Source organism: Pieris rapae, chromosome 3, assembly GCF_905147795.1.
Source record: "Pieris rapae chromosome 3, ilPieRapa1.1, whole genome shotgun sequence".
NCBI classification, from domain to species: Eukaryota; Metazoa; Arthropoda; class Insecta; order Lepidoptera; family Pieridae; genus Pieris; species Pieris rapae.
Genome location: NC_059511.1, coordinates 5,745,846 through 5,763,755, shown reverse-complemented (window position 1 = coordinate 5,763,755; position 17,910 = coordinate 5,745,846). Strand labels below are relative to the sequence as shown.

At 32.5% G+C, this 17,910-nt stretch overlaps 2 protein-coding genes across 6 annotated transcripts in view; one reads left to right on the top strand and one right to left on the bottom strand.

Annotated features, from left to right (window-relative positions):
* The first annotated feature begins 66 nt into the window (after positions 1–66).
* Positions 67–9,645, top strand: LOC110993294 (smad nuclear-interacting protein 1). Of its 4 annotated transcripts, none has more exons than XM_022259495.2 (12): positions 67–675; positions 758–845; positions 1,477–1,608; positions 1,748–1,840; positions 2,145–2,230; positions 2,340–2,415; positions 2,584–2,673; positions 4,634–4,693; positions 5,157–5,306; positions 6,235–6,432; positions 8,671–8,885; positions 9,415–9,645. In XM_022259495.2, exons 1-12 carry the CDS (start codon positions 306–308, stop codon positions 9,639–9,641), a joined length of 1,785 nt encoding a protein of 594 aa, XP_022115187.2. In that variant the 5' UTR covers positions 67–305; the 3' UTR covers positions 9,642–9,645. The 4 variants fall into 4 exon arrangements, with proteins under 4 accessions (XP_022115187.2, XP_022115186.2, XP_045490625.1 ...); XM_022259494.2 differs by having other exon boundaries at positions 755–845; XM_045634669.1 differs by lacking the exon at positions 1,477–1,608.
* Positions 9,646–11,088: 1,443 nt separating this feature from the next.
* Positions 11,089–17,910, bottom strand: part of LOC110993295 (proto-oncogene tyrosine-protein kinase ROS) — a 34,549-nt gene continuing 27,727 nt past the window's right edge. Inside the window, exons 25-38 of one of the 2 annotated variants that reach the window (XM_045634667.1) lie at positions 17,389–17,623; positions 17,085–17,281; positions 16,599–16,734; positions 16,374–16,507; positions 15,792–16,007; positions 15,497–15,636; positions 15,218–15,382; positions 14,608–14,802; positions 14,245–14,464; positions 13,923–14,020; positions 13,408–13,517; positions 12,718–12,881; positions 12,069–12,119; positions 11,089–11,745 (exon numbers count right to left, since the gene is read on the bottom strand). In XM_045634667.1, the coding sequence (XP_045490623.1) occupies positions 11,360–11,745; positions 12,069–12,119; positions 12,718–12,881; positions 13,408–13,517; positions 13,923–14,020; positions 14,245–14,464; positions 14,608–14,802; positions 15,218–15,382; positions 15,497–15,636; positions 15,792–16,007; positions 16,374–16,507; positions 16,599–16,734; positions 17,085–17,281; positions 17,389–17,623 (2,447 nt within the window). In that variant the 3' untranslated portion in view covers positions 11,089–11,359. The remainder of the gene's footprint in view (positions 11,746–12,068; positions 12,120–12,717; positions 12,882–13,407; positions 13,518–13,922; positions 14,021–14,244; positions 14,465–14,607; positions 14,803–15,217; positions 15,383–15,496; positions 15,637–15,791; positions 16,008–16,373; positions 16,508–16,598; positions 16,735–17,084; positions 17,282–17,388; positions 17,624–17,910) is intronic. The other variant, XM_045634668.1, reaches the window with a different exon arrangement.

Below are 17,910 nucleotides of genomic sequence, written 5' to 3'. Positions count from 1 at the left end.
ATTACCTACATTTACGTTACCAGGCCATAAAATTATATAAAAATTACTATTTAATCTGTATTCTGTGTAAAGTATAAAATTCTTAAAATGGCGAGGAATTAAAAGGTGTAGACGTGAAAACTATAGTGTTTATATATTTATAACGATTGGTATACCGAAATATATACTGTACTCTATAAAAAACTCTAAGACTTCTATAATATAGTGTAAATTATATTTACGTATCTTATTTGTTGGTTGACAAGATATAAAAACGTGTGGTCAGTTTAATAAACAACGCAAAACGGCAGATCTAATCCCTAACCATGAAATCAAAAAGGCGTCACCATGATTCGTCTGAAGAGTCTGTAGAATCCGATGATAGTGAAAAATCAAGTAGTTCGTCGGATAGTGAAAGCGATGTTTCCTCTGAGTCAGACCATCGGCAGAAAAAGAAACGAAAACGAGCCAACTCGTCTAACTCAGACAGTGATTCTGAGGAACAAAGGCGAGCCAAGAAACGCAAGCATAAAAAGAAAAAGAAAAAACACACCAAAAAGAAGCGCCGATCAGAGTCTTTAGATAACGTAACCAATGACCACGTATCTCTTAGTGAGGGCGAAATATCCGTGAAGAAAAGGCACAAACATAAACAAAAACATTCCAAACATGCACAACAGTCTCCTGACAGTGAAGGTATAATCAACCCAACAACTGTGCACCAAGCCTTAAATTCCTTATTCTTTATTTATATTGACAATGATATTTTTTTTAGAAGCAAGACATATAGAACGCCGCCTACATAGTGTGGTTAAGGAGCGCCGTGCTGATTCAGAAGAACAAAGACCTACAAGAACTTACTATCAGTAAGTTTACCAGTGCCAGATTTTCAATTATTTCCAGAGTTACAGTTTATTTACTTTATGAAAAATTGTTTTTACATAAAAAATTAGTTTGTTTTTTTTTAAGTTTTTAGAGGATGAGGATTACAGTTTTTGAAAGCTTGTTCCAGTCAGCCACTTGGTGTGGGAAGCTCTATAGGAAAAATTAAAAGATTTTCAGTTTTATAGAATTTTGCAAATGTTTATTATCATGTACACAAATATAGTGGCCATGTATATGTTTTAATAAGATTACATGGCACCTACCTCCCATATCAGTTAGATAAAGTGCTTTCTGTAGCTTATAAGCTTTGTGTACTAATGCTCTTCTCATTTTTGTCTTTGGAACCCTTTGAAGAACCCAAACAAATTTCATGGATCATTTCATACTATACTTTGGTATATGAAAATTAATGGTCAGCAATAGACAACCTAACACTAATTACTTTAAAAAATTGAAGTTGATATTTCAATAAACTCTTGTGAAGTTATAATGTATCTGAATAAAATTGAAAATTCCTCATTATTTGGCACTGTCAGAAAAAATACAAAATCTTTCGTGCATTTTATATAGATAGATAGCCAGAAGCTTAGCATATTATATCTATTTCTACAGGAAAGAGTATCACTCAACTTCTAATGAATATGATAGAGAAGCAGAGGTTGAACGGTTTTACAGAGGCTCCAGTAAGGACCGTAGAGCTCAATATCAAGAAAATTACTATTATGAGCAGAACCGACCAGAAAGGTTACTACTTAATATTGATATTCTTAATATTAATCTGTCAACTAAAGCTACTTTCTACAGTTTTATCAAGTTTGCAGTGTTCTTTAAATATCCTTTTAACAATATGCAATAACAAGATCAAATAATATTATTTTAACAGATATGTCCACCAAGAGCGAGTAAGAGACCAAGGACATGGAAGTCACTACCAAGAATACAGCCAAAGACCAAGGGAGTATGACCAGTACAAGAAGTATGTATGAATTTTATCATATTGTAATGTATCATATATTTGCATGGCTTTGTATCAATGACAATGAAAAAGTGGTCTGGTTTCAAAATATTTATCAATTTATGTTCATTATACTGTAGCTTTGTCATTAGACTTTATTTAACACTCAGTCTGTTCCAGATCAATGGTTTAATTTTTAAAATTATAATTTGGTTTTTATAATTAAAGAAATTATCATTTTCCTGCTTAGTTTTGGTTTAATAGAAAATTATTATATAGTCTACTACTGTTGTGATTGGAAAATAAATTAATTGAATTATTTAAGGGGTCCAAGAATGAATGACCAAAGACAAGATAATGAGTACTATCTGAAAAGAAGAAATGAAGCTTATCCCAGAGATGAAATACGAGGTATGTTTAAGAGTATTTTGAAAAAATTATAATTCATTTTTTACCAATGTTTTGGGATTTATATGTGAAATGTGTATTTTAATATTAACTTTAATTAATGGTTAAACAGGTAACAAGTATAATCAGTATGCTGAGAGAGGACCAAGAAGAAATGAACAGACTGATGACAGAGACTATCATCACAGGTTAATTTCTATTGCCCTTTTCTTTCAACACATGATATATATTTAACACTATTTTTATTTTTATAATATAATTATTGAAAACAATATATTATTAACAGACATGCTATTGTAAATGCACATGATTGACACTTTTTCTGTTATTTTATTTTTATTTTTTTCATTTTGAAGACATGGTCCTCCTGAACCTGAGCCATACAATGAAAGGCCATATCCAGTCAAGCATGAGAGATATATTGAAGATGGGATCCCTGTTGATAAGTTAGTATCCATTATAAAGACTATTTCAATTAGTATTATTATAATTGTTATTCACAACTTAAATGTACAAATTTAAAAATTTGCTATAATCCATAGGTTTGATTATCTGTATTGACTCAAATGTGTAAATTCCTTGTGCTTTCATGACCTAATGTATCGCATGCGGCGTTTATTTCGCGAAGTTAAACAACTGTATTTATTTTTACAGTGACATCTCTACAGAAAATTATTATGAGTGCAGTCAGAATGTACTGCTGCAAAGATTATTTAAAATTTTGACATTAAATATTAATAGCTCTAGGCGAGTGTGAAAACTTCCTCCTACTTTCTACGTAAATCGAATTATGATGAAAACACTACAATTTCTGTGTTATACTAAATATCTTCACACAAAGATACAAAAGGATTCTACTGGATGCTTGTATTTTTATATGAGACGGCTGATTGTCTCAATTATATCAAAATATAAATCTCATACAGAAATGGACACATTGAGAATATTATGTTTTTCAACACAAATTAATCAGTTTGTTATAGACACGGGTCTTGAAATCTTCAAACAGAGGCTGAACAATTAGATGGTATAAATGGAAGAAATAGATTATATAAAACATTGTATTTATATTTAAATTACCAAAATATGATATATATTTATTATAAAATATATACCAGCAATTTTTTCTCAAAAGAACTTAAAGATACTACAAGATATACGGATATATACAAGATAGGAATAATAAATATAAGAAAACGATTGAGAAATTACTTTTCCAGTAAACTTCAAAAATGATTTATATTTCATTATTATTGTGAATGCTTTAAAATGTCTTCATTTGTATAATTGAAAAGATCATAATTGTGAAATATTCAATCACAATAAAAGAAAAGCATGTTGTGAAACGCGATTTCATTTTTAAATGAAATTGACGGAAATTTCATTTCGTATTGCGAGATTGGAATCCACTAGCACTTCTTAAATTTAAAATTCAACTCGAAACTGAAGATTTAGAGAAGGTCATTTGACCTGTAAAACAGAGAAAGATGCATTAACAGGATCTCTTTCTATTAAAAAGGTTGAAAACTGAAAAATATGAGACCTTACTATAATGGCTAACTAAAAAATCTATAATTATCTTAACGAAATCTCGGATTCGGCTAAGCCAAGATGGCGGAAAATTCAGACATATTGAATACATCACATCAACCAAACCAGGACATACATGAAATATTTGCTACTTTGAAAATGATATTAAAGATTTTTTATTATATGCTAAAGATAAGCAGCTATTCTTCGAATTTGACAAGAGAAATCCACGAATGGATGATATCCGTAGGTATATATGAACCCGAATCGTCGTATTTTTAATTTCATGAACGGTAAGTTAAAGGAGTGTTCTTCGCGTGAAGATTTTTGATGTTACCGCTAAATGTTAACGTAAACATAAATAATAATAGCTGTATCAATAATATAAAAACTTACCTTGTATTGTGTGATTTATCTCTTAAATTCACTATGATTATGAGACTGTTTGGGTGGGATACCAATTGATTGTATAAGATATATATTATACACAAATACGAAATGATTAATTATTATTATACTGTACATAAAACGTATTTTTGTTTTTGAGGATTTTTTAATACACACAAGTACATTTTAAAATTTACGAAATTCACTACGATTTTCATTTCGATTTAGAATTATTTTAAAATGGCGAGATATTCAATTACAAGTCGAATTTCCTATCCAATAAAAACAATCAAAATCGGATCTGTTCAGAGCCACACACACAAATACACACCTTAAACTTTAACATTCAGACTTAAATTCCAATATTCTATTCTATGAGAAATTAATTTGAGTACACTTATTGTAATATATTGTATTTAACGTTGATATGGAACTAACATATATAAGCATTGCTATTTAAATATCTAATTATTTTTATTTCAATGACAGGAACAGAGATGGACATCGTGAACGATCCAGTAGACCAGATAAACCCATGCCGCCGCGCAGGTATTTAATAATGTAACCTACATAAGATTAAGAATCCTCTTAAATTAGTTGTAAAGAGATTTATTAAATTATCTTTAGTATATTTCCTAATCACTAAGTGCTGTGAATATGGACGTATGAATGATGAACGTATGACTAAACATCCACAAAAACATTTAGAAATACTATTGATGTGAATCCTTAAATTACACACCGGAAGAACTTATCTTCTATAGGTCGCTGATTCATATCCGGCTCGAAGGACCTTTGCAGAAATAACGCATGTGCTAATCAGAGCTCTGCTTTAAGTTGAGCTCTTTAAGTGAGGTTCTCATTATGATGATGGTCGAGATCAAGAAACCGTAACATTCAGCCTTATCTTTCTAAATTAAACTCAACACTATAGAAATATGTTCATATTTATATAACAAATATTTTCCCACGCTTGGCGTTTACATTTATAACAAGTGCTCTTTTGATTCAGGGAATATTTGAGTCCGGAAGAGCGGCCCAGAGAAAAAAGAAGACCAGAAATTAAAGAAGAGAGACAGATGAATTTCCGCGAGCGCAATGAAAGGAGGCGAGAAGATCGTATCGGGGATAGAAATGACAGGGGCAAAGACAGGAAGACTAGGTTAGTAGCATGACAGCATGAGCATACTATGCTATGTGTTTCTTTAATAGCATCTCGACATGTTAAGACTTAATTAAGTCTTCGTGTTATAGTCGATGGATTTATGAAAAACAGTCACTCTACAACTCTTTTACCTTCGCCTTGGTTTTCTGTATGATAATGTCATAAGGCAATAGTTGGTCAGCAGGTGCGTGCATACCTTCGAATTCAGGGTTTGAGGCTAAGGTATACCGGTTTTCTCACGTTGTTTTCCATCACAATTGAGCGTAAAAACCACAATGGATTTGATTGATATTATTGCTAAATTAATTTATTTAATTGGTACTATACGTTAAAGGATCACATATACCTAATATGTCTAAGTTAAATATTTCTTCGAATACACTTATGTTGTTCGCTGTATATGCATTTAATCAGTTTTTGAATGAGTATCAAACTCATACTATGTGTCCAGTAAATTTCAATGTCAGTGTCAAAAACAGGGGAATAGCAAACTAAAAGTTTAAAATTTACGAACATTTCAAAAATACTTAAATTCGATTTTTTTACAGTGTTTATTATTAGTTTATTATGAAAATCAGAGGTCAGTTCGACTGAACAAATGGTCGTAATGTAATAGTCCTTAAAACACGTAATAAAAATAGTATAAAGGTCATGCTTTGATCTGTGACATCTTTTTGCTGCATTATGCATGTTAAAACCACGGATAGCAAATAACAGCATTTTGACTTGTAAAATATTATTATATTATCAGATCTTAAACACATAAAATAAAAAATTCAATTTAATACAAATGTAAACACAAGTATTTTTATTGAACTCAATCTGTTAGAAATTTAATATATAATAATTAATTAGTCGTGTCTTAATAATTCAACTAATTTCTGTTAAAACAGGGATAACGGTTTGAATGACAAATAATTTACAGATTTACCGACGCTGGCGAAAATAAGGAATACAGTTGGGGCAAAACGGAAGTTAAAACTGAGAGCGACAAACCAGCTGACAAGGAGAAGCCAAATTTCGGTCTGTCAGGCAAACTGACAGCTGATGTCAATACTGTTAATGGCGTCGTTGTCAAGTACACGGAGCCAGATGACGCTAAACAACCTAAACGGCGTTGGAGGTAAAAGCTATTCAGAAAAAATATAGACTATCTGAAATTATTAAATCAGGACTGTAAATTTTAAAGACATACCATTGCTTCGGCCATCTGAGATAGATATCTTAATCCAAATATTAATTAAGGTTTGCCAATAACCTATGGTAATACCCATCTGTCGATACAAGCTAATAGCTATCCTTGGAATGAAAATGACCGTTCAACTGTGCCAATATCCTTCTCCAATGTGCCAATATCTTAAGATTTGAACTTACACCAGTTTTTAAAGTAATTAAAAAGCTATTTGATATGTTTTAATAGTGTTGCCCAAATGCAAGACCAAGACGAGACTTAGACCAGTCTTGGTATTGGTCTTGCGTCAATAAACCTGGTCTTGATCTTGGTATTGGTATTGCGCTCTCAGTCTTGGTCTTGGTCTTGATCTTGCAGCAAGAGTCTCGCAAGTCTCGCAAGACTTGTAAATACCTATTAGCCTATTGCTATTTATTCGTCACTCATGTCAAATTGTAAACATTCACTCCGAAAGCAATAAGAATTTAGAGTATCTAGCTAGGTAAATGGGCGAGAATAATAAATAAGATAGACTCGAAGCAAAACTGAATTGGAAATGACTGAAATTGAAATAAAAACTCATATTTATTTACCGACAAAGAAAAATGCGGCATTCTTTGATAGATAGAATAAATCTTTAAAAGATTAAAAAACAGAAGTATCAGAATCAAAATCAGATAGGTTTTGTGCCTACGCAAAAATAAAGTGTAGATAATTATGCAAATAATATTGTTTATTATGTTCCTTTTTTATTGGAACTATACGTTGCCTGCTGTTTTTATGGAGGTTACTAGCTACTAGAGTAGATACGATAGAAGTTGATAAACCGACACTGCAAATCTCGATTTTTGGAAATGTGTGATTTTAAAACCAAATGCGTAAAGCAATATGACGTCGCTCATATTTGGAGTTTTTCCACGTTTCAAGTCTAAGTCTTAATATATTTTTCATAATTTTTTGTTTTTCAGTAATTTATTGTGCGTAATTGAATAGTAAACTCTAAATCTTACTTGAGAGCTTTTTTAAAATAAACTTTAACGTTTTAAAGTTAATAAAACGAAAGCACTGACATGGCATAATATACAATTTTCAATCTTGCTGCTCACACTTTAGTACCTAGGTATATCACTCACTATCTATCATTTACCGATATTAATAATGATTATTTCGAAATCAAAATATTCGCAATTCAATAGATGCAATACCTACTTAGTTATTAATTATCATCTCGCCCGACAGCCAGTGTGAGAATGAATTTGTACAAGAAACTCAGAGCATTCAATTTATACCTACTTACGGTCATTTAATTTTATCCTCCTGTACCAACCCTACCAAAATAGGTAACAATTTTGTGTGCCTCTGTACGTACTCTTTGTCGGCGAATGCGGCGCTCAAACAGTGTCAAATGCTGTGATACACTTGTTGCAAACCGCGGCGTCTTTGTCGGTAAATTATCAAATGTAGGTATATATTACACCGACCGACCAATAGTTTATTCGCAAAACGTCACATTTTCCCAATCAACCTTGAACCTTAATTCTCTAGCGATAAAGTTGAAAATCGGTTAAAAAAATTTGATAACGCCCAAATCTCAGTTTGTCCTAACTGCAAGACGCAAGAGTATTGCAGGCTTAAGTATTGTCTTGCTCAAGTCTTGCAGGCTTCAGTCTTGGTATTGGTCTTGCTACGATAAGGCGGTCTTGGTATTGGTATTGGTCTTGCAAAAATGCAAGAACAAGACCAAGACTGCAAGACCAAGACCGATTTTGGGCAACACTATGTTTTAAACATTGACATGTATATTTTCATATTATTTGTAAGGTTTTATTTACTTTGTGAGTTTTATATTGAATTTTCAAATATGAGTGTAAACAGCGAAGAGTTTTCATTCAATCCGTCGCCAAAAATGGATTGTCTTCGTAGGGTTTACTTATTTGTATGCAGCTAGGAGATCGTTTGACTGTCACGGTCTGATGATTACCCAATAATTAATCCAAAATCTCAGATTGTTTTCAATTGTGGATTAATTGGGTTCGGACGTTAGATAGCTATGATATTTCTCCTCTCTTTAGGAGAGTATAAATAAATATAAAAATTTAAAATTTTCTTTAAATACATATAGTAAACATTACCATAAATATACATATAAAAATTATGTAAATTGTTAAAAAGATACTATTTATTTTTTAGATTCTACCCATTCAAAGGAGACAAAGCACTTCCAATACTATACATACACCGCCAGTCGGCGTTTTTGATCGGTCGTGATAAGAAAGTGTGTGATATTCCACTTGAGCACCCATCTATAAGCAAGCAGCACGCAGCGTTGCAGTACCGGGCAACGCCTTTTACTAGATCCGATGGCTCCACGGGTCGGAGAGTTAGACCTTATGTCATTGATCTAGGTAATAAGATTTTATCTGTAGCTTTTTTCCATAGAGGTCCTATATTATGATAGGATATTTTATTAGCTATGTCATTATAGCTGTTTGAAAGCTGTTTCCGGTTTTGAAATTTATATAATACTAGCTGACCCGGCAAACGTTGTTTTGCCATGTTTTTGTGCCAAAAAATTAAAGTTTATATTATTATTTTTTTATTTATTTAATTAACAAAACAAACATAAGGGATGATTGTAGAGGGGTAAAAATTTAGGGTTGCATGTATTTTTGTATGGTGTATCGTAAAAAAATAAATCGAAAAATTTTGTCTAAAAAATAAATAAAAAAATTTAGGATTGGGCCACCCTTAACATTTAGGGGGATGAAAAATAGATGTTGTTCGATTCTCAGACCTACCCAATACGCACACAAAATTTCATGAGAATCGGTCGAGCCGTTTCGGAGGAGTTCGGTCACTAACCCCGTGACACAAGAATTTTATATATAAGCTATTTAAAAATATATATAATTTATATAATATTATATTTTTTAGACTCGGCTAACGGCACATTCGTGAATAACAAAAAGATAGATGGCCGTCGATACGTAGAGCTTTTAGAGCGTGATGTCGTGAAGTTCGGGTTCTCTCAACGGGAGTATGTTCTACTCCACGAGAACAGCAAGGATGAAGGCCAGGATGACGACCAGGACGCACCTGTCACGACTGACCACATTAAAAGGGAGAAAAGAGCCAAGGAAGAGATTGTAGCTGACGGTTAGACGAGTAAGTATTAAGAACCTGTCACCTGTCCCATGACACACACATACACACTCACATGTGTTGGGAATACTACTTTGTCGTCTTAGTAAGATAAATATATTGTTTTTATTTATTTGTTACATGTGTTTTTAAGTTTACTACATTTTGAAATGTGGTATTCTCCATTAATGTGCATTCCATTCTTAAGTTTAGTAATTCTTATTTGTATACAATTTAAATAAGCATACAAATGAAATACCACATGATTTTGTGAGACAAATTATTAAGACCTATGAATACTTTGATTTTTAATTCCGTAGAATTCTAACTCCTAGCATTTGACATTCAGAGATGGCAAACGTTTTCCAATTTCAATACGAGTTTAAACATACATTTTACTTGTTAATTAATGTGTATCCATTTTATTATGTACGGTGTTCTATTAAAAGTGGTTTAACGGCGAGTTATAATTACGAGCAATTTCCTCATAAGCAGTAAAAAATGCACAAGTAACGATAAAACTTTTTAAAGGTTTACTAAACCTGGAATTAGTAAAATAAAGTACATAATAAAAGTATTTTCTATATATTGTTCGTCCCTGGTGAGATTACGCACAGATATACACTTTCTCATACAAATATGACACACGCGTAGTTAAGGACGGGTAGTTTTTATCAATCGCGTTTAGCAATAATTATTACGTATATTTAAGTAAAGTGCATTATATATTTCGAGTGACAGGGACTAAAGTCCTATATATAAATATGTATTTATATTAAGCGAATATATAATAATAGATATTTTCTATGTATATGCATGTATACACTGTATATTTGCTTGAATTCTTGGTCGGCCTTAGCCAAACTTTACATTCCTCTTTCCCAATTTATTTGTCCACATAATGAACTGAAAAACTTATTTTAATTAACATATTTTCATCTCAGTACTCTAAGGAAACCAAAATGGACCCACTCAAATGTAAATGTGTATTCCTTATTATTTACGCATTATATTTTCTAAATTGGTTAAACTAATCAAAAACCGTAATAAGGTTTCTCTTATATTTTTTTTCCTTACGACGCTTTGAATATTTTGTTTAGTTTAGTGTTTTTTTTTTCAGAAAACATGTTACTTCCAATTATATCGAAGTGCAGTTTCATCGCATAGCGACATGGGTGTCTATAAAATAATTTAAACTAGGTTTAGATATAAGAAAGCGCGAGGCTTTATATTTTGACAAATTTAAATACTATACGGTTTCGTATATATTAGTTACTTTTACTACATTTTCTGTTTGTATATTATTGCTTGTAAGCATGTTTCGAAAGAATAATGGCAAATATTGGAAATGTGAAAATTTGGCACACTGCATTTTTATGTTTAAACTGAATTCGACATAGATAACTTTTACTTAGAAATAAAAATAATTGTAATTTGTTCTCTTGAATTACTATCACACTATTTGAATAAAACTTAACTTCCATTTGTTGTTATTTACCGAACATATTTTGTATATGACAAATAATTTCATGTATCAAAAAGATAACAGTTTAGTTTATAAATAAAACACTTGTTATTTCATAGATCTATAATAGCGATTAGTTTACAAATAAATGCATAACTATAAAACATCTTTTATTTTGTACTACCCCGCTTACACTATATTTACAACATTTACAGTATAATAAATAAAGGGACTACGAATAGGTCGGTGGATTATAATTGCCTAATATCACAGCTAGAGTGGAGTCTTTATTTGTTTGAAGTCTTGGCGAGATCGAGACGAGCTCGGTTCTCTTAGGAATGTGCTTTGAACGCCTTCACAGAGCGAAGCCCGCTTAACAATACCATTTCTTAGTGGAATTATTGTTGCGTTTGGTGGCCTCATATTAGTTCTAAGGGAATGTGTTCTATACAAAGGAGGTTTTATGAGTCGATTTGGTGCGACCCCGACTATGCTATGTCGAGAGAAAGGTGCGTAACTAAGGGGAGATCGTGGTATTTCATAGCCGTCACAAATTGTGCCCGGCGGTGAATCGCTGTCATACATAAGTTCTAGGTATTTGGGAGTCCGTTGGGGCAATAGATGAGATGGCTCCATTTGCTGCTCGGGTAAATCTTCATCTGAAATGTATGTAGAATATGTTGACGTCATCGTTTCAAATTATTTTGGGGTGTTCTAATAAACACATGCTATTAAAACAATTGATGATAATATAGTGTTGAACGTAGCAACGAAATACTATTTCATACAAAATTTTTAGTTAAAATGAGTATTGTGATCTTTTTTAAGAAAAAATAAAATAAGCAAGAAGTATCTTAAGGTGACGTTAAGAGGAATGATGATGATAGGAGTGTCGATGAATATTTATATTAAAATGAAATGGTTATTTTTATGAATATCGATCATGATCATGATCCATGCTTTAATGAAAAAGCCAACATACCCAAGGCGTTGTCATTCTCGTCGAGCAGGTAGGTGCGGTTGTCGACAGCATCTAAACATGCACATGCGCGTCTTTACATTAACATTTAGGTGTATTGAACCAATTGGTGTATTCTTCTTTCAGACTTCTATTCTTTCATAGCCCATAACTATGAACACTATTAGTATGAATGGTTCATTAGACTTTAGAGGTTATTGCCTCGGAATTATTAAATTGTAATGGGATTACACGTACTGTATGTATGTTACTACAACGAGATTTGATGAAAATTATGATTACTCCCCAGTTTTACGGTGAGATTTAGCAATAAATTAACTAAATATTAAAATCAAAATATATAATTTATCACGAATTAAAGTATAGGAATTTATACAATTGTAAAGGACTTTATAATTATGTATTTATAGTGTTAAAAACAAAATCTGAGTAGCTAATATACATTTAAAACCGAGAAGAATCACGAAATTAAGCGTTAGAATTCAGCCTTTAAGCGTGATTAAAATCATCTATATATCACTGTAAAGAAGGTTGCATATTCATATAGAACATACTATAAACCTTTTATAATTTCTTTGTTCTATTAGTCGCGTGATGCTTTGATAATATTTATCAGGAATTAATTATAAATGCATATATGAATACTACGTACCATCTCCAAGTAATTGGAGGTAATGGTGCGTTGTCTCCGGAGGTGAAACGGGCAATGGATCAGGTGGAGTGATGTCACGCAATGACGTCACTATACGGAGACACTGACGAAATGATGGACGCGCTTCGGCTGCGTAACTCCAGCATTTTTGGAGTAACTCGTACCTATGAGAGTAGAGAACATAATTAGTATCGTATTGGTATATTTTTTATTTATTGGATTAGAATGTATTTTAAATCCAATAAATAAAAAATATTTTTAAAATCTTATTTTCTAATATTCCTTTAAACATTCCTCTCCCAATAACTCAGTTTTTAAACACAGAAATATTCATATTAGGTAAATAATTACAATTTTTTTTAACATCATCAAACATAGAAACTACCTGCGACATTCTTTAAATTTTAAGACTTCAAATAAAACATTTTATTTCTGTGTATTTACAGTATTTTTCCATTTAAATGAAAATAATAAACGTTTTAAAGAAATATATATTAATAATATTATACCAATTCAATAAGGCATGAAAATACATTAGAAGAACTCAGCAAGAGTCAAGGTATATAATAATACGTGTAGTTAATTTTGGTTTTCCTAGGATTCGCTCTATCAAAGCAATAGGTTTTTTTCTACAAACTGAATTATTACAATCTTTTGCATTTACTCCAAATTCTCTTTAAACGAACTTACAGTGCATGGGGACAATTAGGCGGTCGGTCTGGCGTTCCACCAGCTCGTACGTAACCCAGTACTTGACGGTTGGTACGCCCCGGGTACGGCTGCTGGCCTAGAGATAGTACCTGTAGAATATTACTGTTGATTAGCCCCGGTTTTTAAAGTTACACTTCTTTCGGCGCGATAAATGATGAGAGTAAATTTTTTCTATAAACGTAGAATAAGGTGCAAGATTGAAAATATTTTTATCTTACTATGTGTGTGTACTTATTGTAGGTAATCAGTCTTCAGTGCGTGCGTAATAAATAAATCAATCTTGTTCAATTTGGTTCTAAGATACGCCGGTTTCTTCATGATTTTTGCCTTACTTGTACAGTACAATCATGTGCTTATTGTGCACTTAGAAAATCGGAGCACAGCCGTGATTCGAACGCACTATCTCACTGGTTGTACTATTTGAGTGAAAAGAAATGGGCCTTGAAGACAAAAATTGACCCAAACTGTCAAAAATGAATGCCGGCTCAACTTACCTCCCAACAAAGTACGCCCCAAGCCCACACATCAGACTGGCACGAGAACACGCCGTCGACTAAACATTCTACTGCCATCCAGCGAACCGGTAGCAGACCTTTTATAAAATAATTGTTATTTGTTAACTTAATCTACGATAAAATATAAATAAAAAACACGTTTTATTAACTAGTCATTTTTAAGGCAATTCGACTAATAACTGAAATAGAAATGTGAATTCATATAAGAAATGTGAAGTAACCGGAAAACGATTTTGAAAACCTGCTATTTAATTAATAAATTACGTAAAATTAAATAAATTAATTTATAAAAATAATGTACCTTCTCCTTCTTTCCGATAGTAGTCGTTCTTATAAATATCCCTGGCTAGGCCAAAGTCTCCTATTTTGACGATTCGTCTACCGTCACGCACCGCGACCAGGCAATTGCGGCAAGCCAAGTCACGATGCACAAAATGCATCTCTTCTAAATAACGACAGCCTTTTGTGACATCAACGCACATGTTCAGAAGATCCAGTAGTGTAAGGGATTCTGGGGTACCCTAATTTAACAAATATTTGTGGATAAATACCCTGTTAACTGCTAAAATAAATGAGTCGAATAATCAAAGTCTATGTTAAGCTTAGCAATATCATGAATAAGCCCTTGCCTGATGATTTTTTAATTTTCTTAAGAAAACCTTACCAAAGAGGATCGCTTCGCTCTTAGATAGCTTAGTAGATCTCCACCCTCCATAAGTTCCATAATAATGTAATTCGGGTCGTTGTCGAGACAAACTCCTAGTAATCGTAATATGTGTTCGTGTTTGAAGTTAGACATTAAAGCAGCTTCTTTTAGGAACTCGGTCTTTTCCTGCTCAGTGGCACCTTTTCGTAGTGTCTAGAAGATGTAATATAACATATAGTACTCTATTTTATAGTCTCTATTATGTGTTAATGTACGGTTATAAAACGATTAATCATTAAAAAAAAAGATAATGTTATTCAATGTAATTTACAAAGAATCATGCATTTCGTAAATTATGTAATATACCGAAATATTTTTGAAATTATTGGAACAAATAATTATTTCAGTTTAAACATTGAAACATAATTAATACAAACTAAAATATAATAAATTATTCATATAGGTAAGGTAAATGTACATTTATAAATTTATAAAAAAAATAGTAACGACGTAAACTAGTCGAGAATTGCGTTTAAACACTCCATTGAACTTTTAACTAAGTTAAGTTTATATATTTATATTAAGAGGATTTAAATTTTAAACGTTATTAAAAGTTATTAAAACTCACCTTAACAGCAACTTTAGTGTTGGGAGTATTACTGTCGATTTGTCTTGCGTGTCCCTCAAACACTTCACCAAACGCTCCTGACCCAAGAAACTTAGTTAAAGTGATTTGCTCCCGTCGTATATGAGGTAAAGCGGCTAGTTCTGCGTCCGACGGACAATATACACCCTGCATCCAAATAATGCAATATTATTATTATGATAATTTTGTTAAACAACAATTTCAAAGAACTTAAAAGAAAATTGAACATTTAAAAAATGATCTATTGCTCTCGCACTATACCTGGTTGTAAAGAATATTTGTAGAATGCCTTATAGGCAGTTGACGCAACGTAGCCAATTCTACGTCTGGACCCCTCCGTATCACCGGGGATGTAACTTGATTTTCTAGTGCCGCTTTCTTCTTACTTCTCTTATTATAACCTGGAAAAGACAAATTCTAAATTTAAAACGAAATAAGCAAAACTACTATAAGACATTCAATATTGAAGTATAAATGTATGTACTATAAAATAAACTTTCTAAATACATAGTTCATAGTAACATAAATAAACTTAAATGACATAACGCCTACTTACTGTAAAACAAGGCCAACGCAACAGCTAGAACAATAAGTGTAAGTGTGAATATTGCCATAGCTAACGCAGCTGGATGAGGCCTTGCTGGGTGAATAAGGGGCGCTGCATGCAATTCCCCTGCTGGGGACAGCTCACCCCACCCGTACGAGTTACGGGCCTGTACACGGGCGAAATACCCTGCACCTATCTCACCCGATCCGATCAACCAGTAACTTTCTGTAGGTGAAAGAAAATATAAATTTATGTTACTTTAAATTAATAGCTGTGAAATTAACACTAATTAATATGTCTTTAAAGCTGACCTTTAAAGATTAATTAAAGGTACTAAAATTTTTGTTTTCATGAATTGATTGATAGTGGGTTAAATGTATAAAGTAATAAGTAATGTAAACAAGTAATTATCCAATGGAGTTGCGGTACTCTGCAACTGCAACAAATACTCCGCAAGTATTTATAATGGTAATTTATGAATACATTATTTAATCTCTGCTATATTCTTTATAAAGTTATTATGTGGAATATACCTATGTTATTCAAATTAGCTATAGGAATCCAAATGAAATAAATACATCACAATCTCACCAGTTCCATTGTGTAATAGTTCCAATCCTTCACGTATAATTCGCGTCTTCAATTCATCATCAATGTCCGTTGGAAGATCTGCCCGTAACAGTTCGCTCACGTTGCTCAGCGAATTATCATCGATTTGTTCAATCCTATAAATTATAATACGTTAATTATAATAAGAGACCGCAGAAACATTTCATTGTTAAATTACAAAAGCGATATACAGTGTATAGCACAAACCTGTTTCTAGGAGTGCCCCAAATTCGGTAGTGTGTCACAGGATCCCCGCGTGGGTCCGGTTCTGCCCACCAGGCTCGAACCATCTTTTCTCCCACCGCTTCTACACGTAGGACACCAGGAGGTCCAGGAACATCACCTAAACGCAATACATTCGGTAATTTTTATGTACATATATACCGTAGTTATTTTTAAATATTACAAGAACATCGCAAGTCTTATTTAGATAAAGCGTTGTAATATTGCAATGAAGCATTTTTTATATGCACTTATATATGATGAAGAAATGAATAGCAATTATTATTGCTTCAAATTTTAAATTGGTATATTTGGTATTATAAACACTGGACTCTAGCTCATTCGTTATTTTTGTAAGATGTAAAATATGAAACAGTTAAACATGGCCGACATAGAGAATAATTTTCTCTCTTTCATTTTCTTCTAGGTTATTTCAAATGTCAAAAACAAGTTACAAGTGCAAAACATTACCGAAAGTTTCAAATACAAAGTTGTAGTCTCTGGGCCAGAAGTAGGGGAGCGTATTATTGACGTATTGCAAACGCAATCGGAATCGGTACTTAGTTTTCGGACGCAGATCTGTGGCAGACCATTCAGCGTTTCCACTTTGTATACAAGGCAACCAAAGGTCAGTTGTACCGCCCGTTTCGCTGTACTCAACAAGGTATCTGAAACATTGCCAAGAAGTTTGATGCCATGTGTCACTAACAGGGACAAAACATTCAACAGTTGTAACAGGCGTATGATACGTTTAATGAGTTAGTCGTTAACTTACTGGTTCAACGTATAACTGGTTGGTGCTGGCCATATAACTGTTAAGGTATACGCCGTAGCATTCTTTAGCGATATAGGCGCTGGGGGCGGAAAAGTGCGCAAACGCAATGGCAAGGAGTCAGCAGATACGGCGGAGTAACGAGAACGTGCGCGCACCCAAACTGTGTATAGCGTGCTTGGGGATAGAGGCGTCATTATTGCACTACCGCCTTCTGATACTTCGAAGGTGTTGTGCTCTGTAAAATTTAAACACAAATATCTATCACTACGAAACTTCTCAATTTCTTTTTAAACGGGACACGCACAGTGTAAAACTATGATATATATTTATGCAATACGATTATTATACTAGATTGTAATAATTATGAATTGAAATACATTACCACAGTACTATTTATTTTATATATTTTAGGTATCAAAAACCCATTTCAAAAGTTTTGTGATCCACATTCAATAAGTTATCTTAACGATGCCAAATAAAAATTAATTATATAACCAATATTGATAATACTCCTACAAAGTA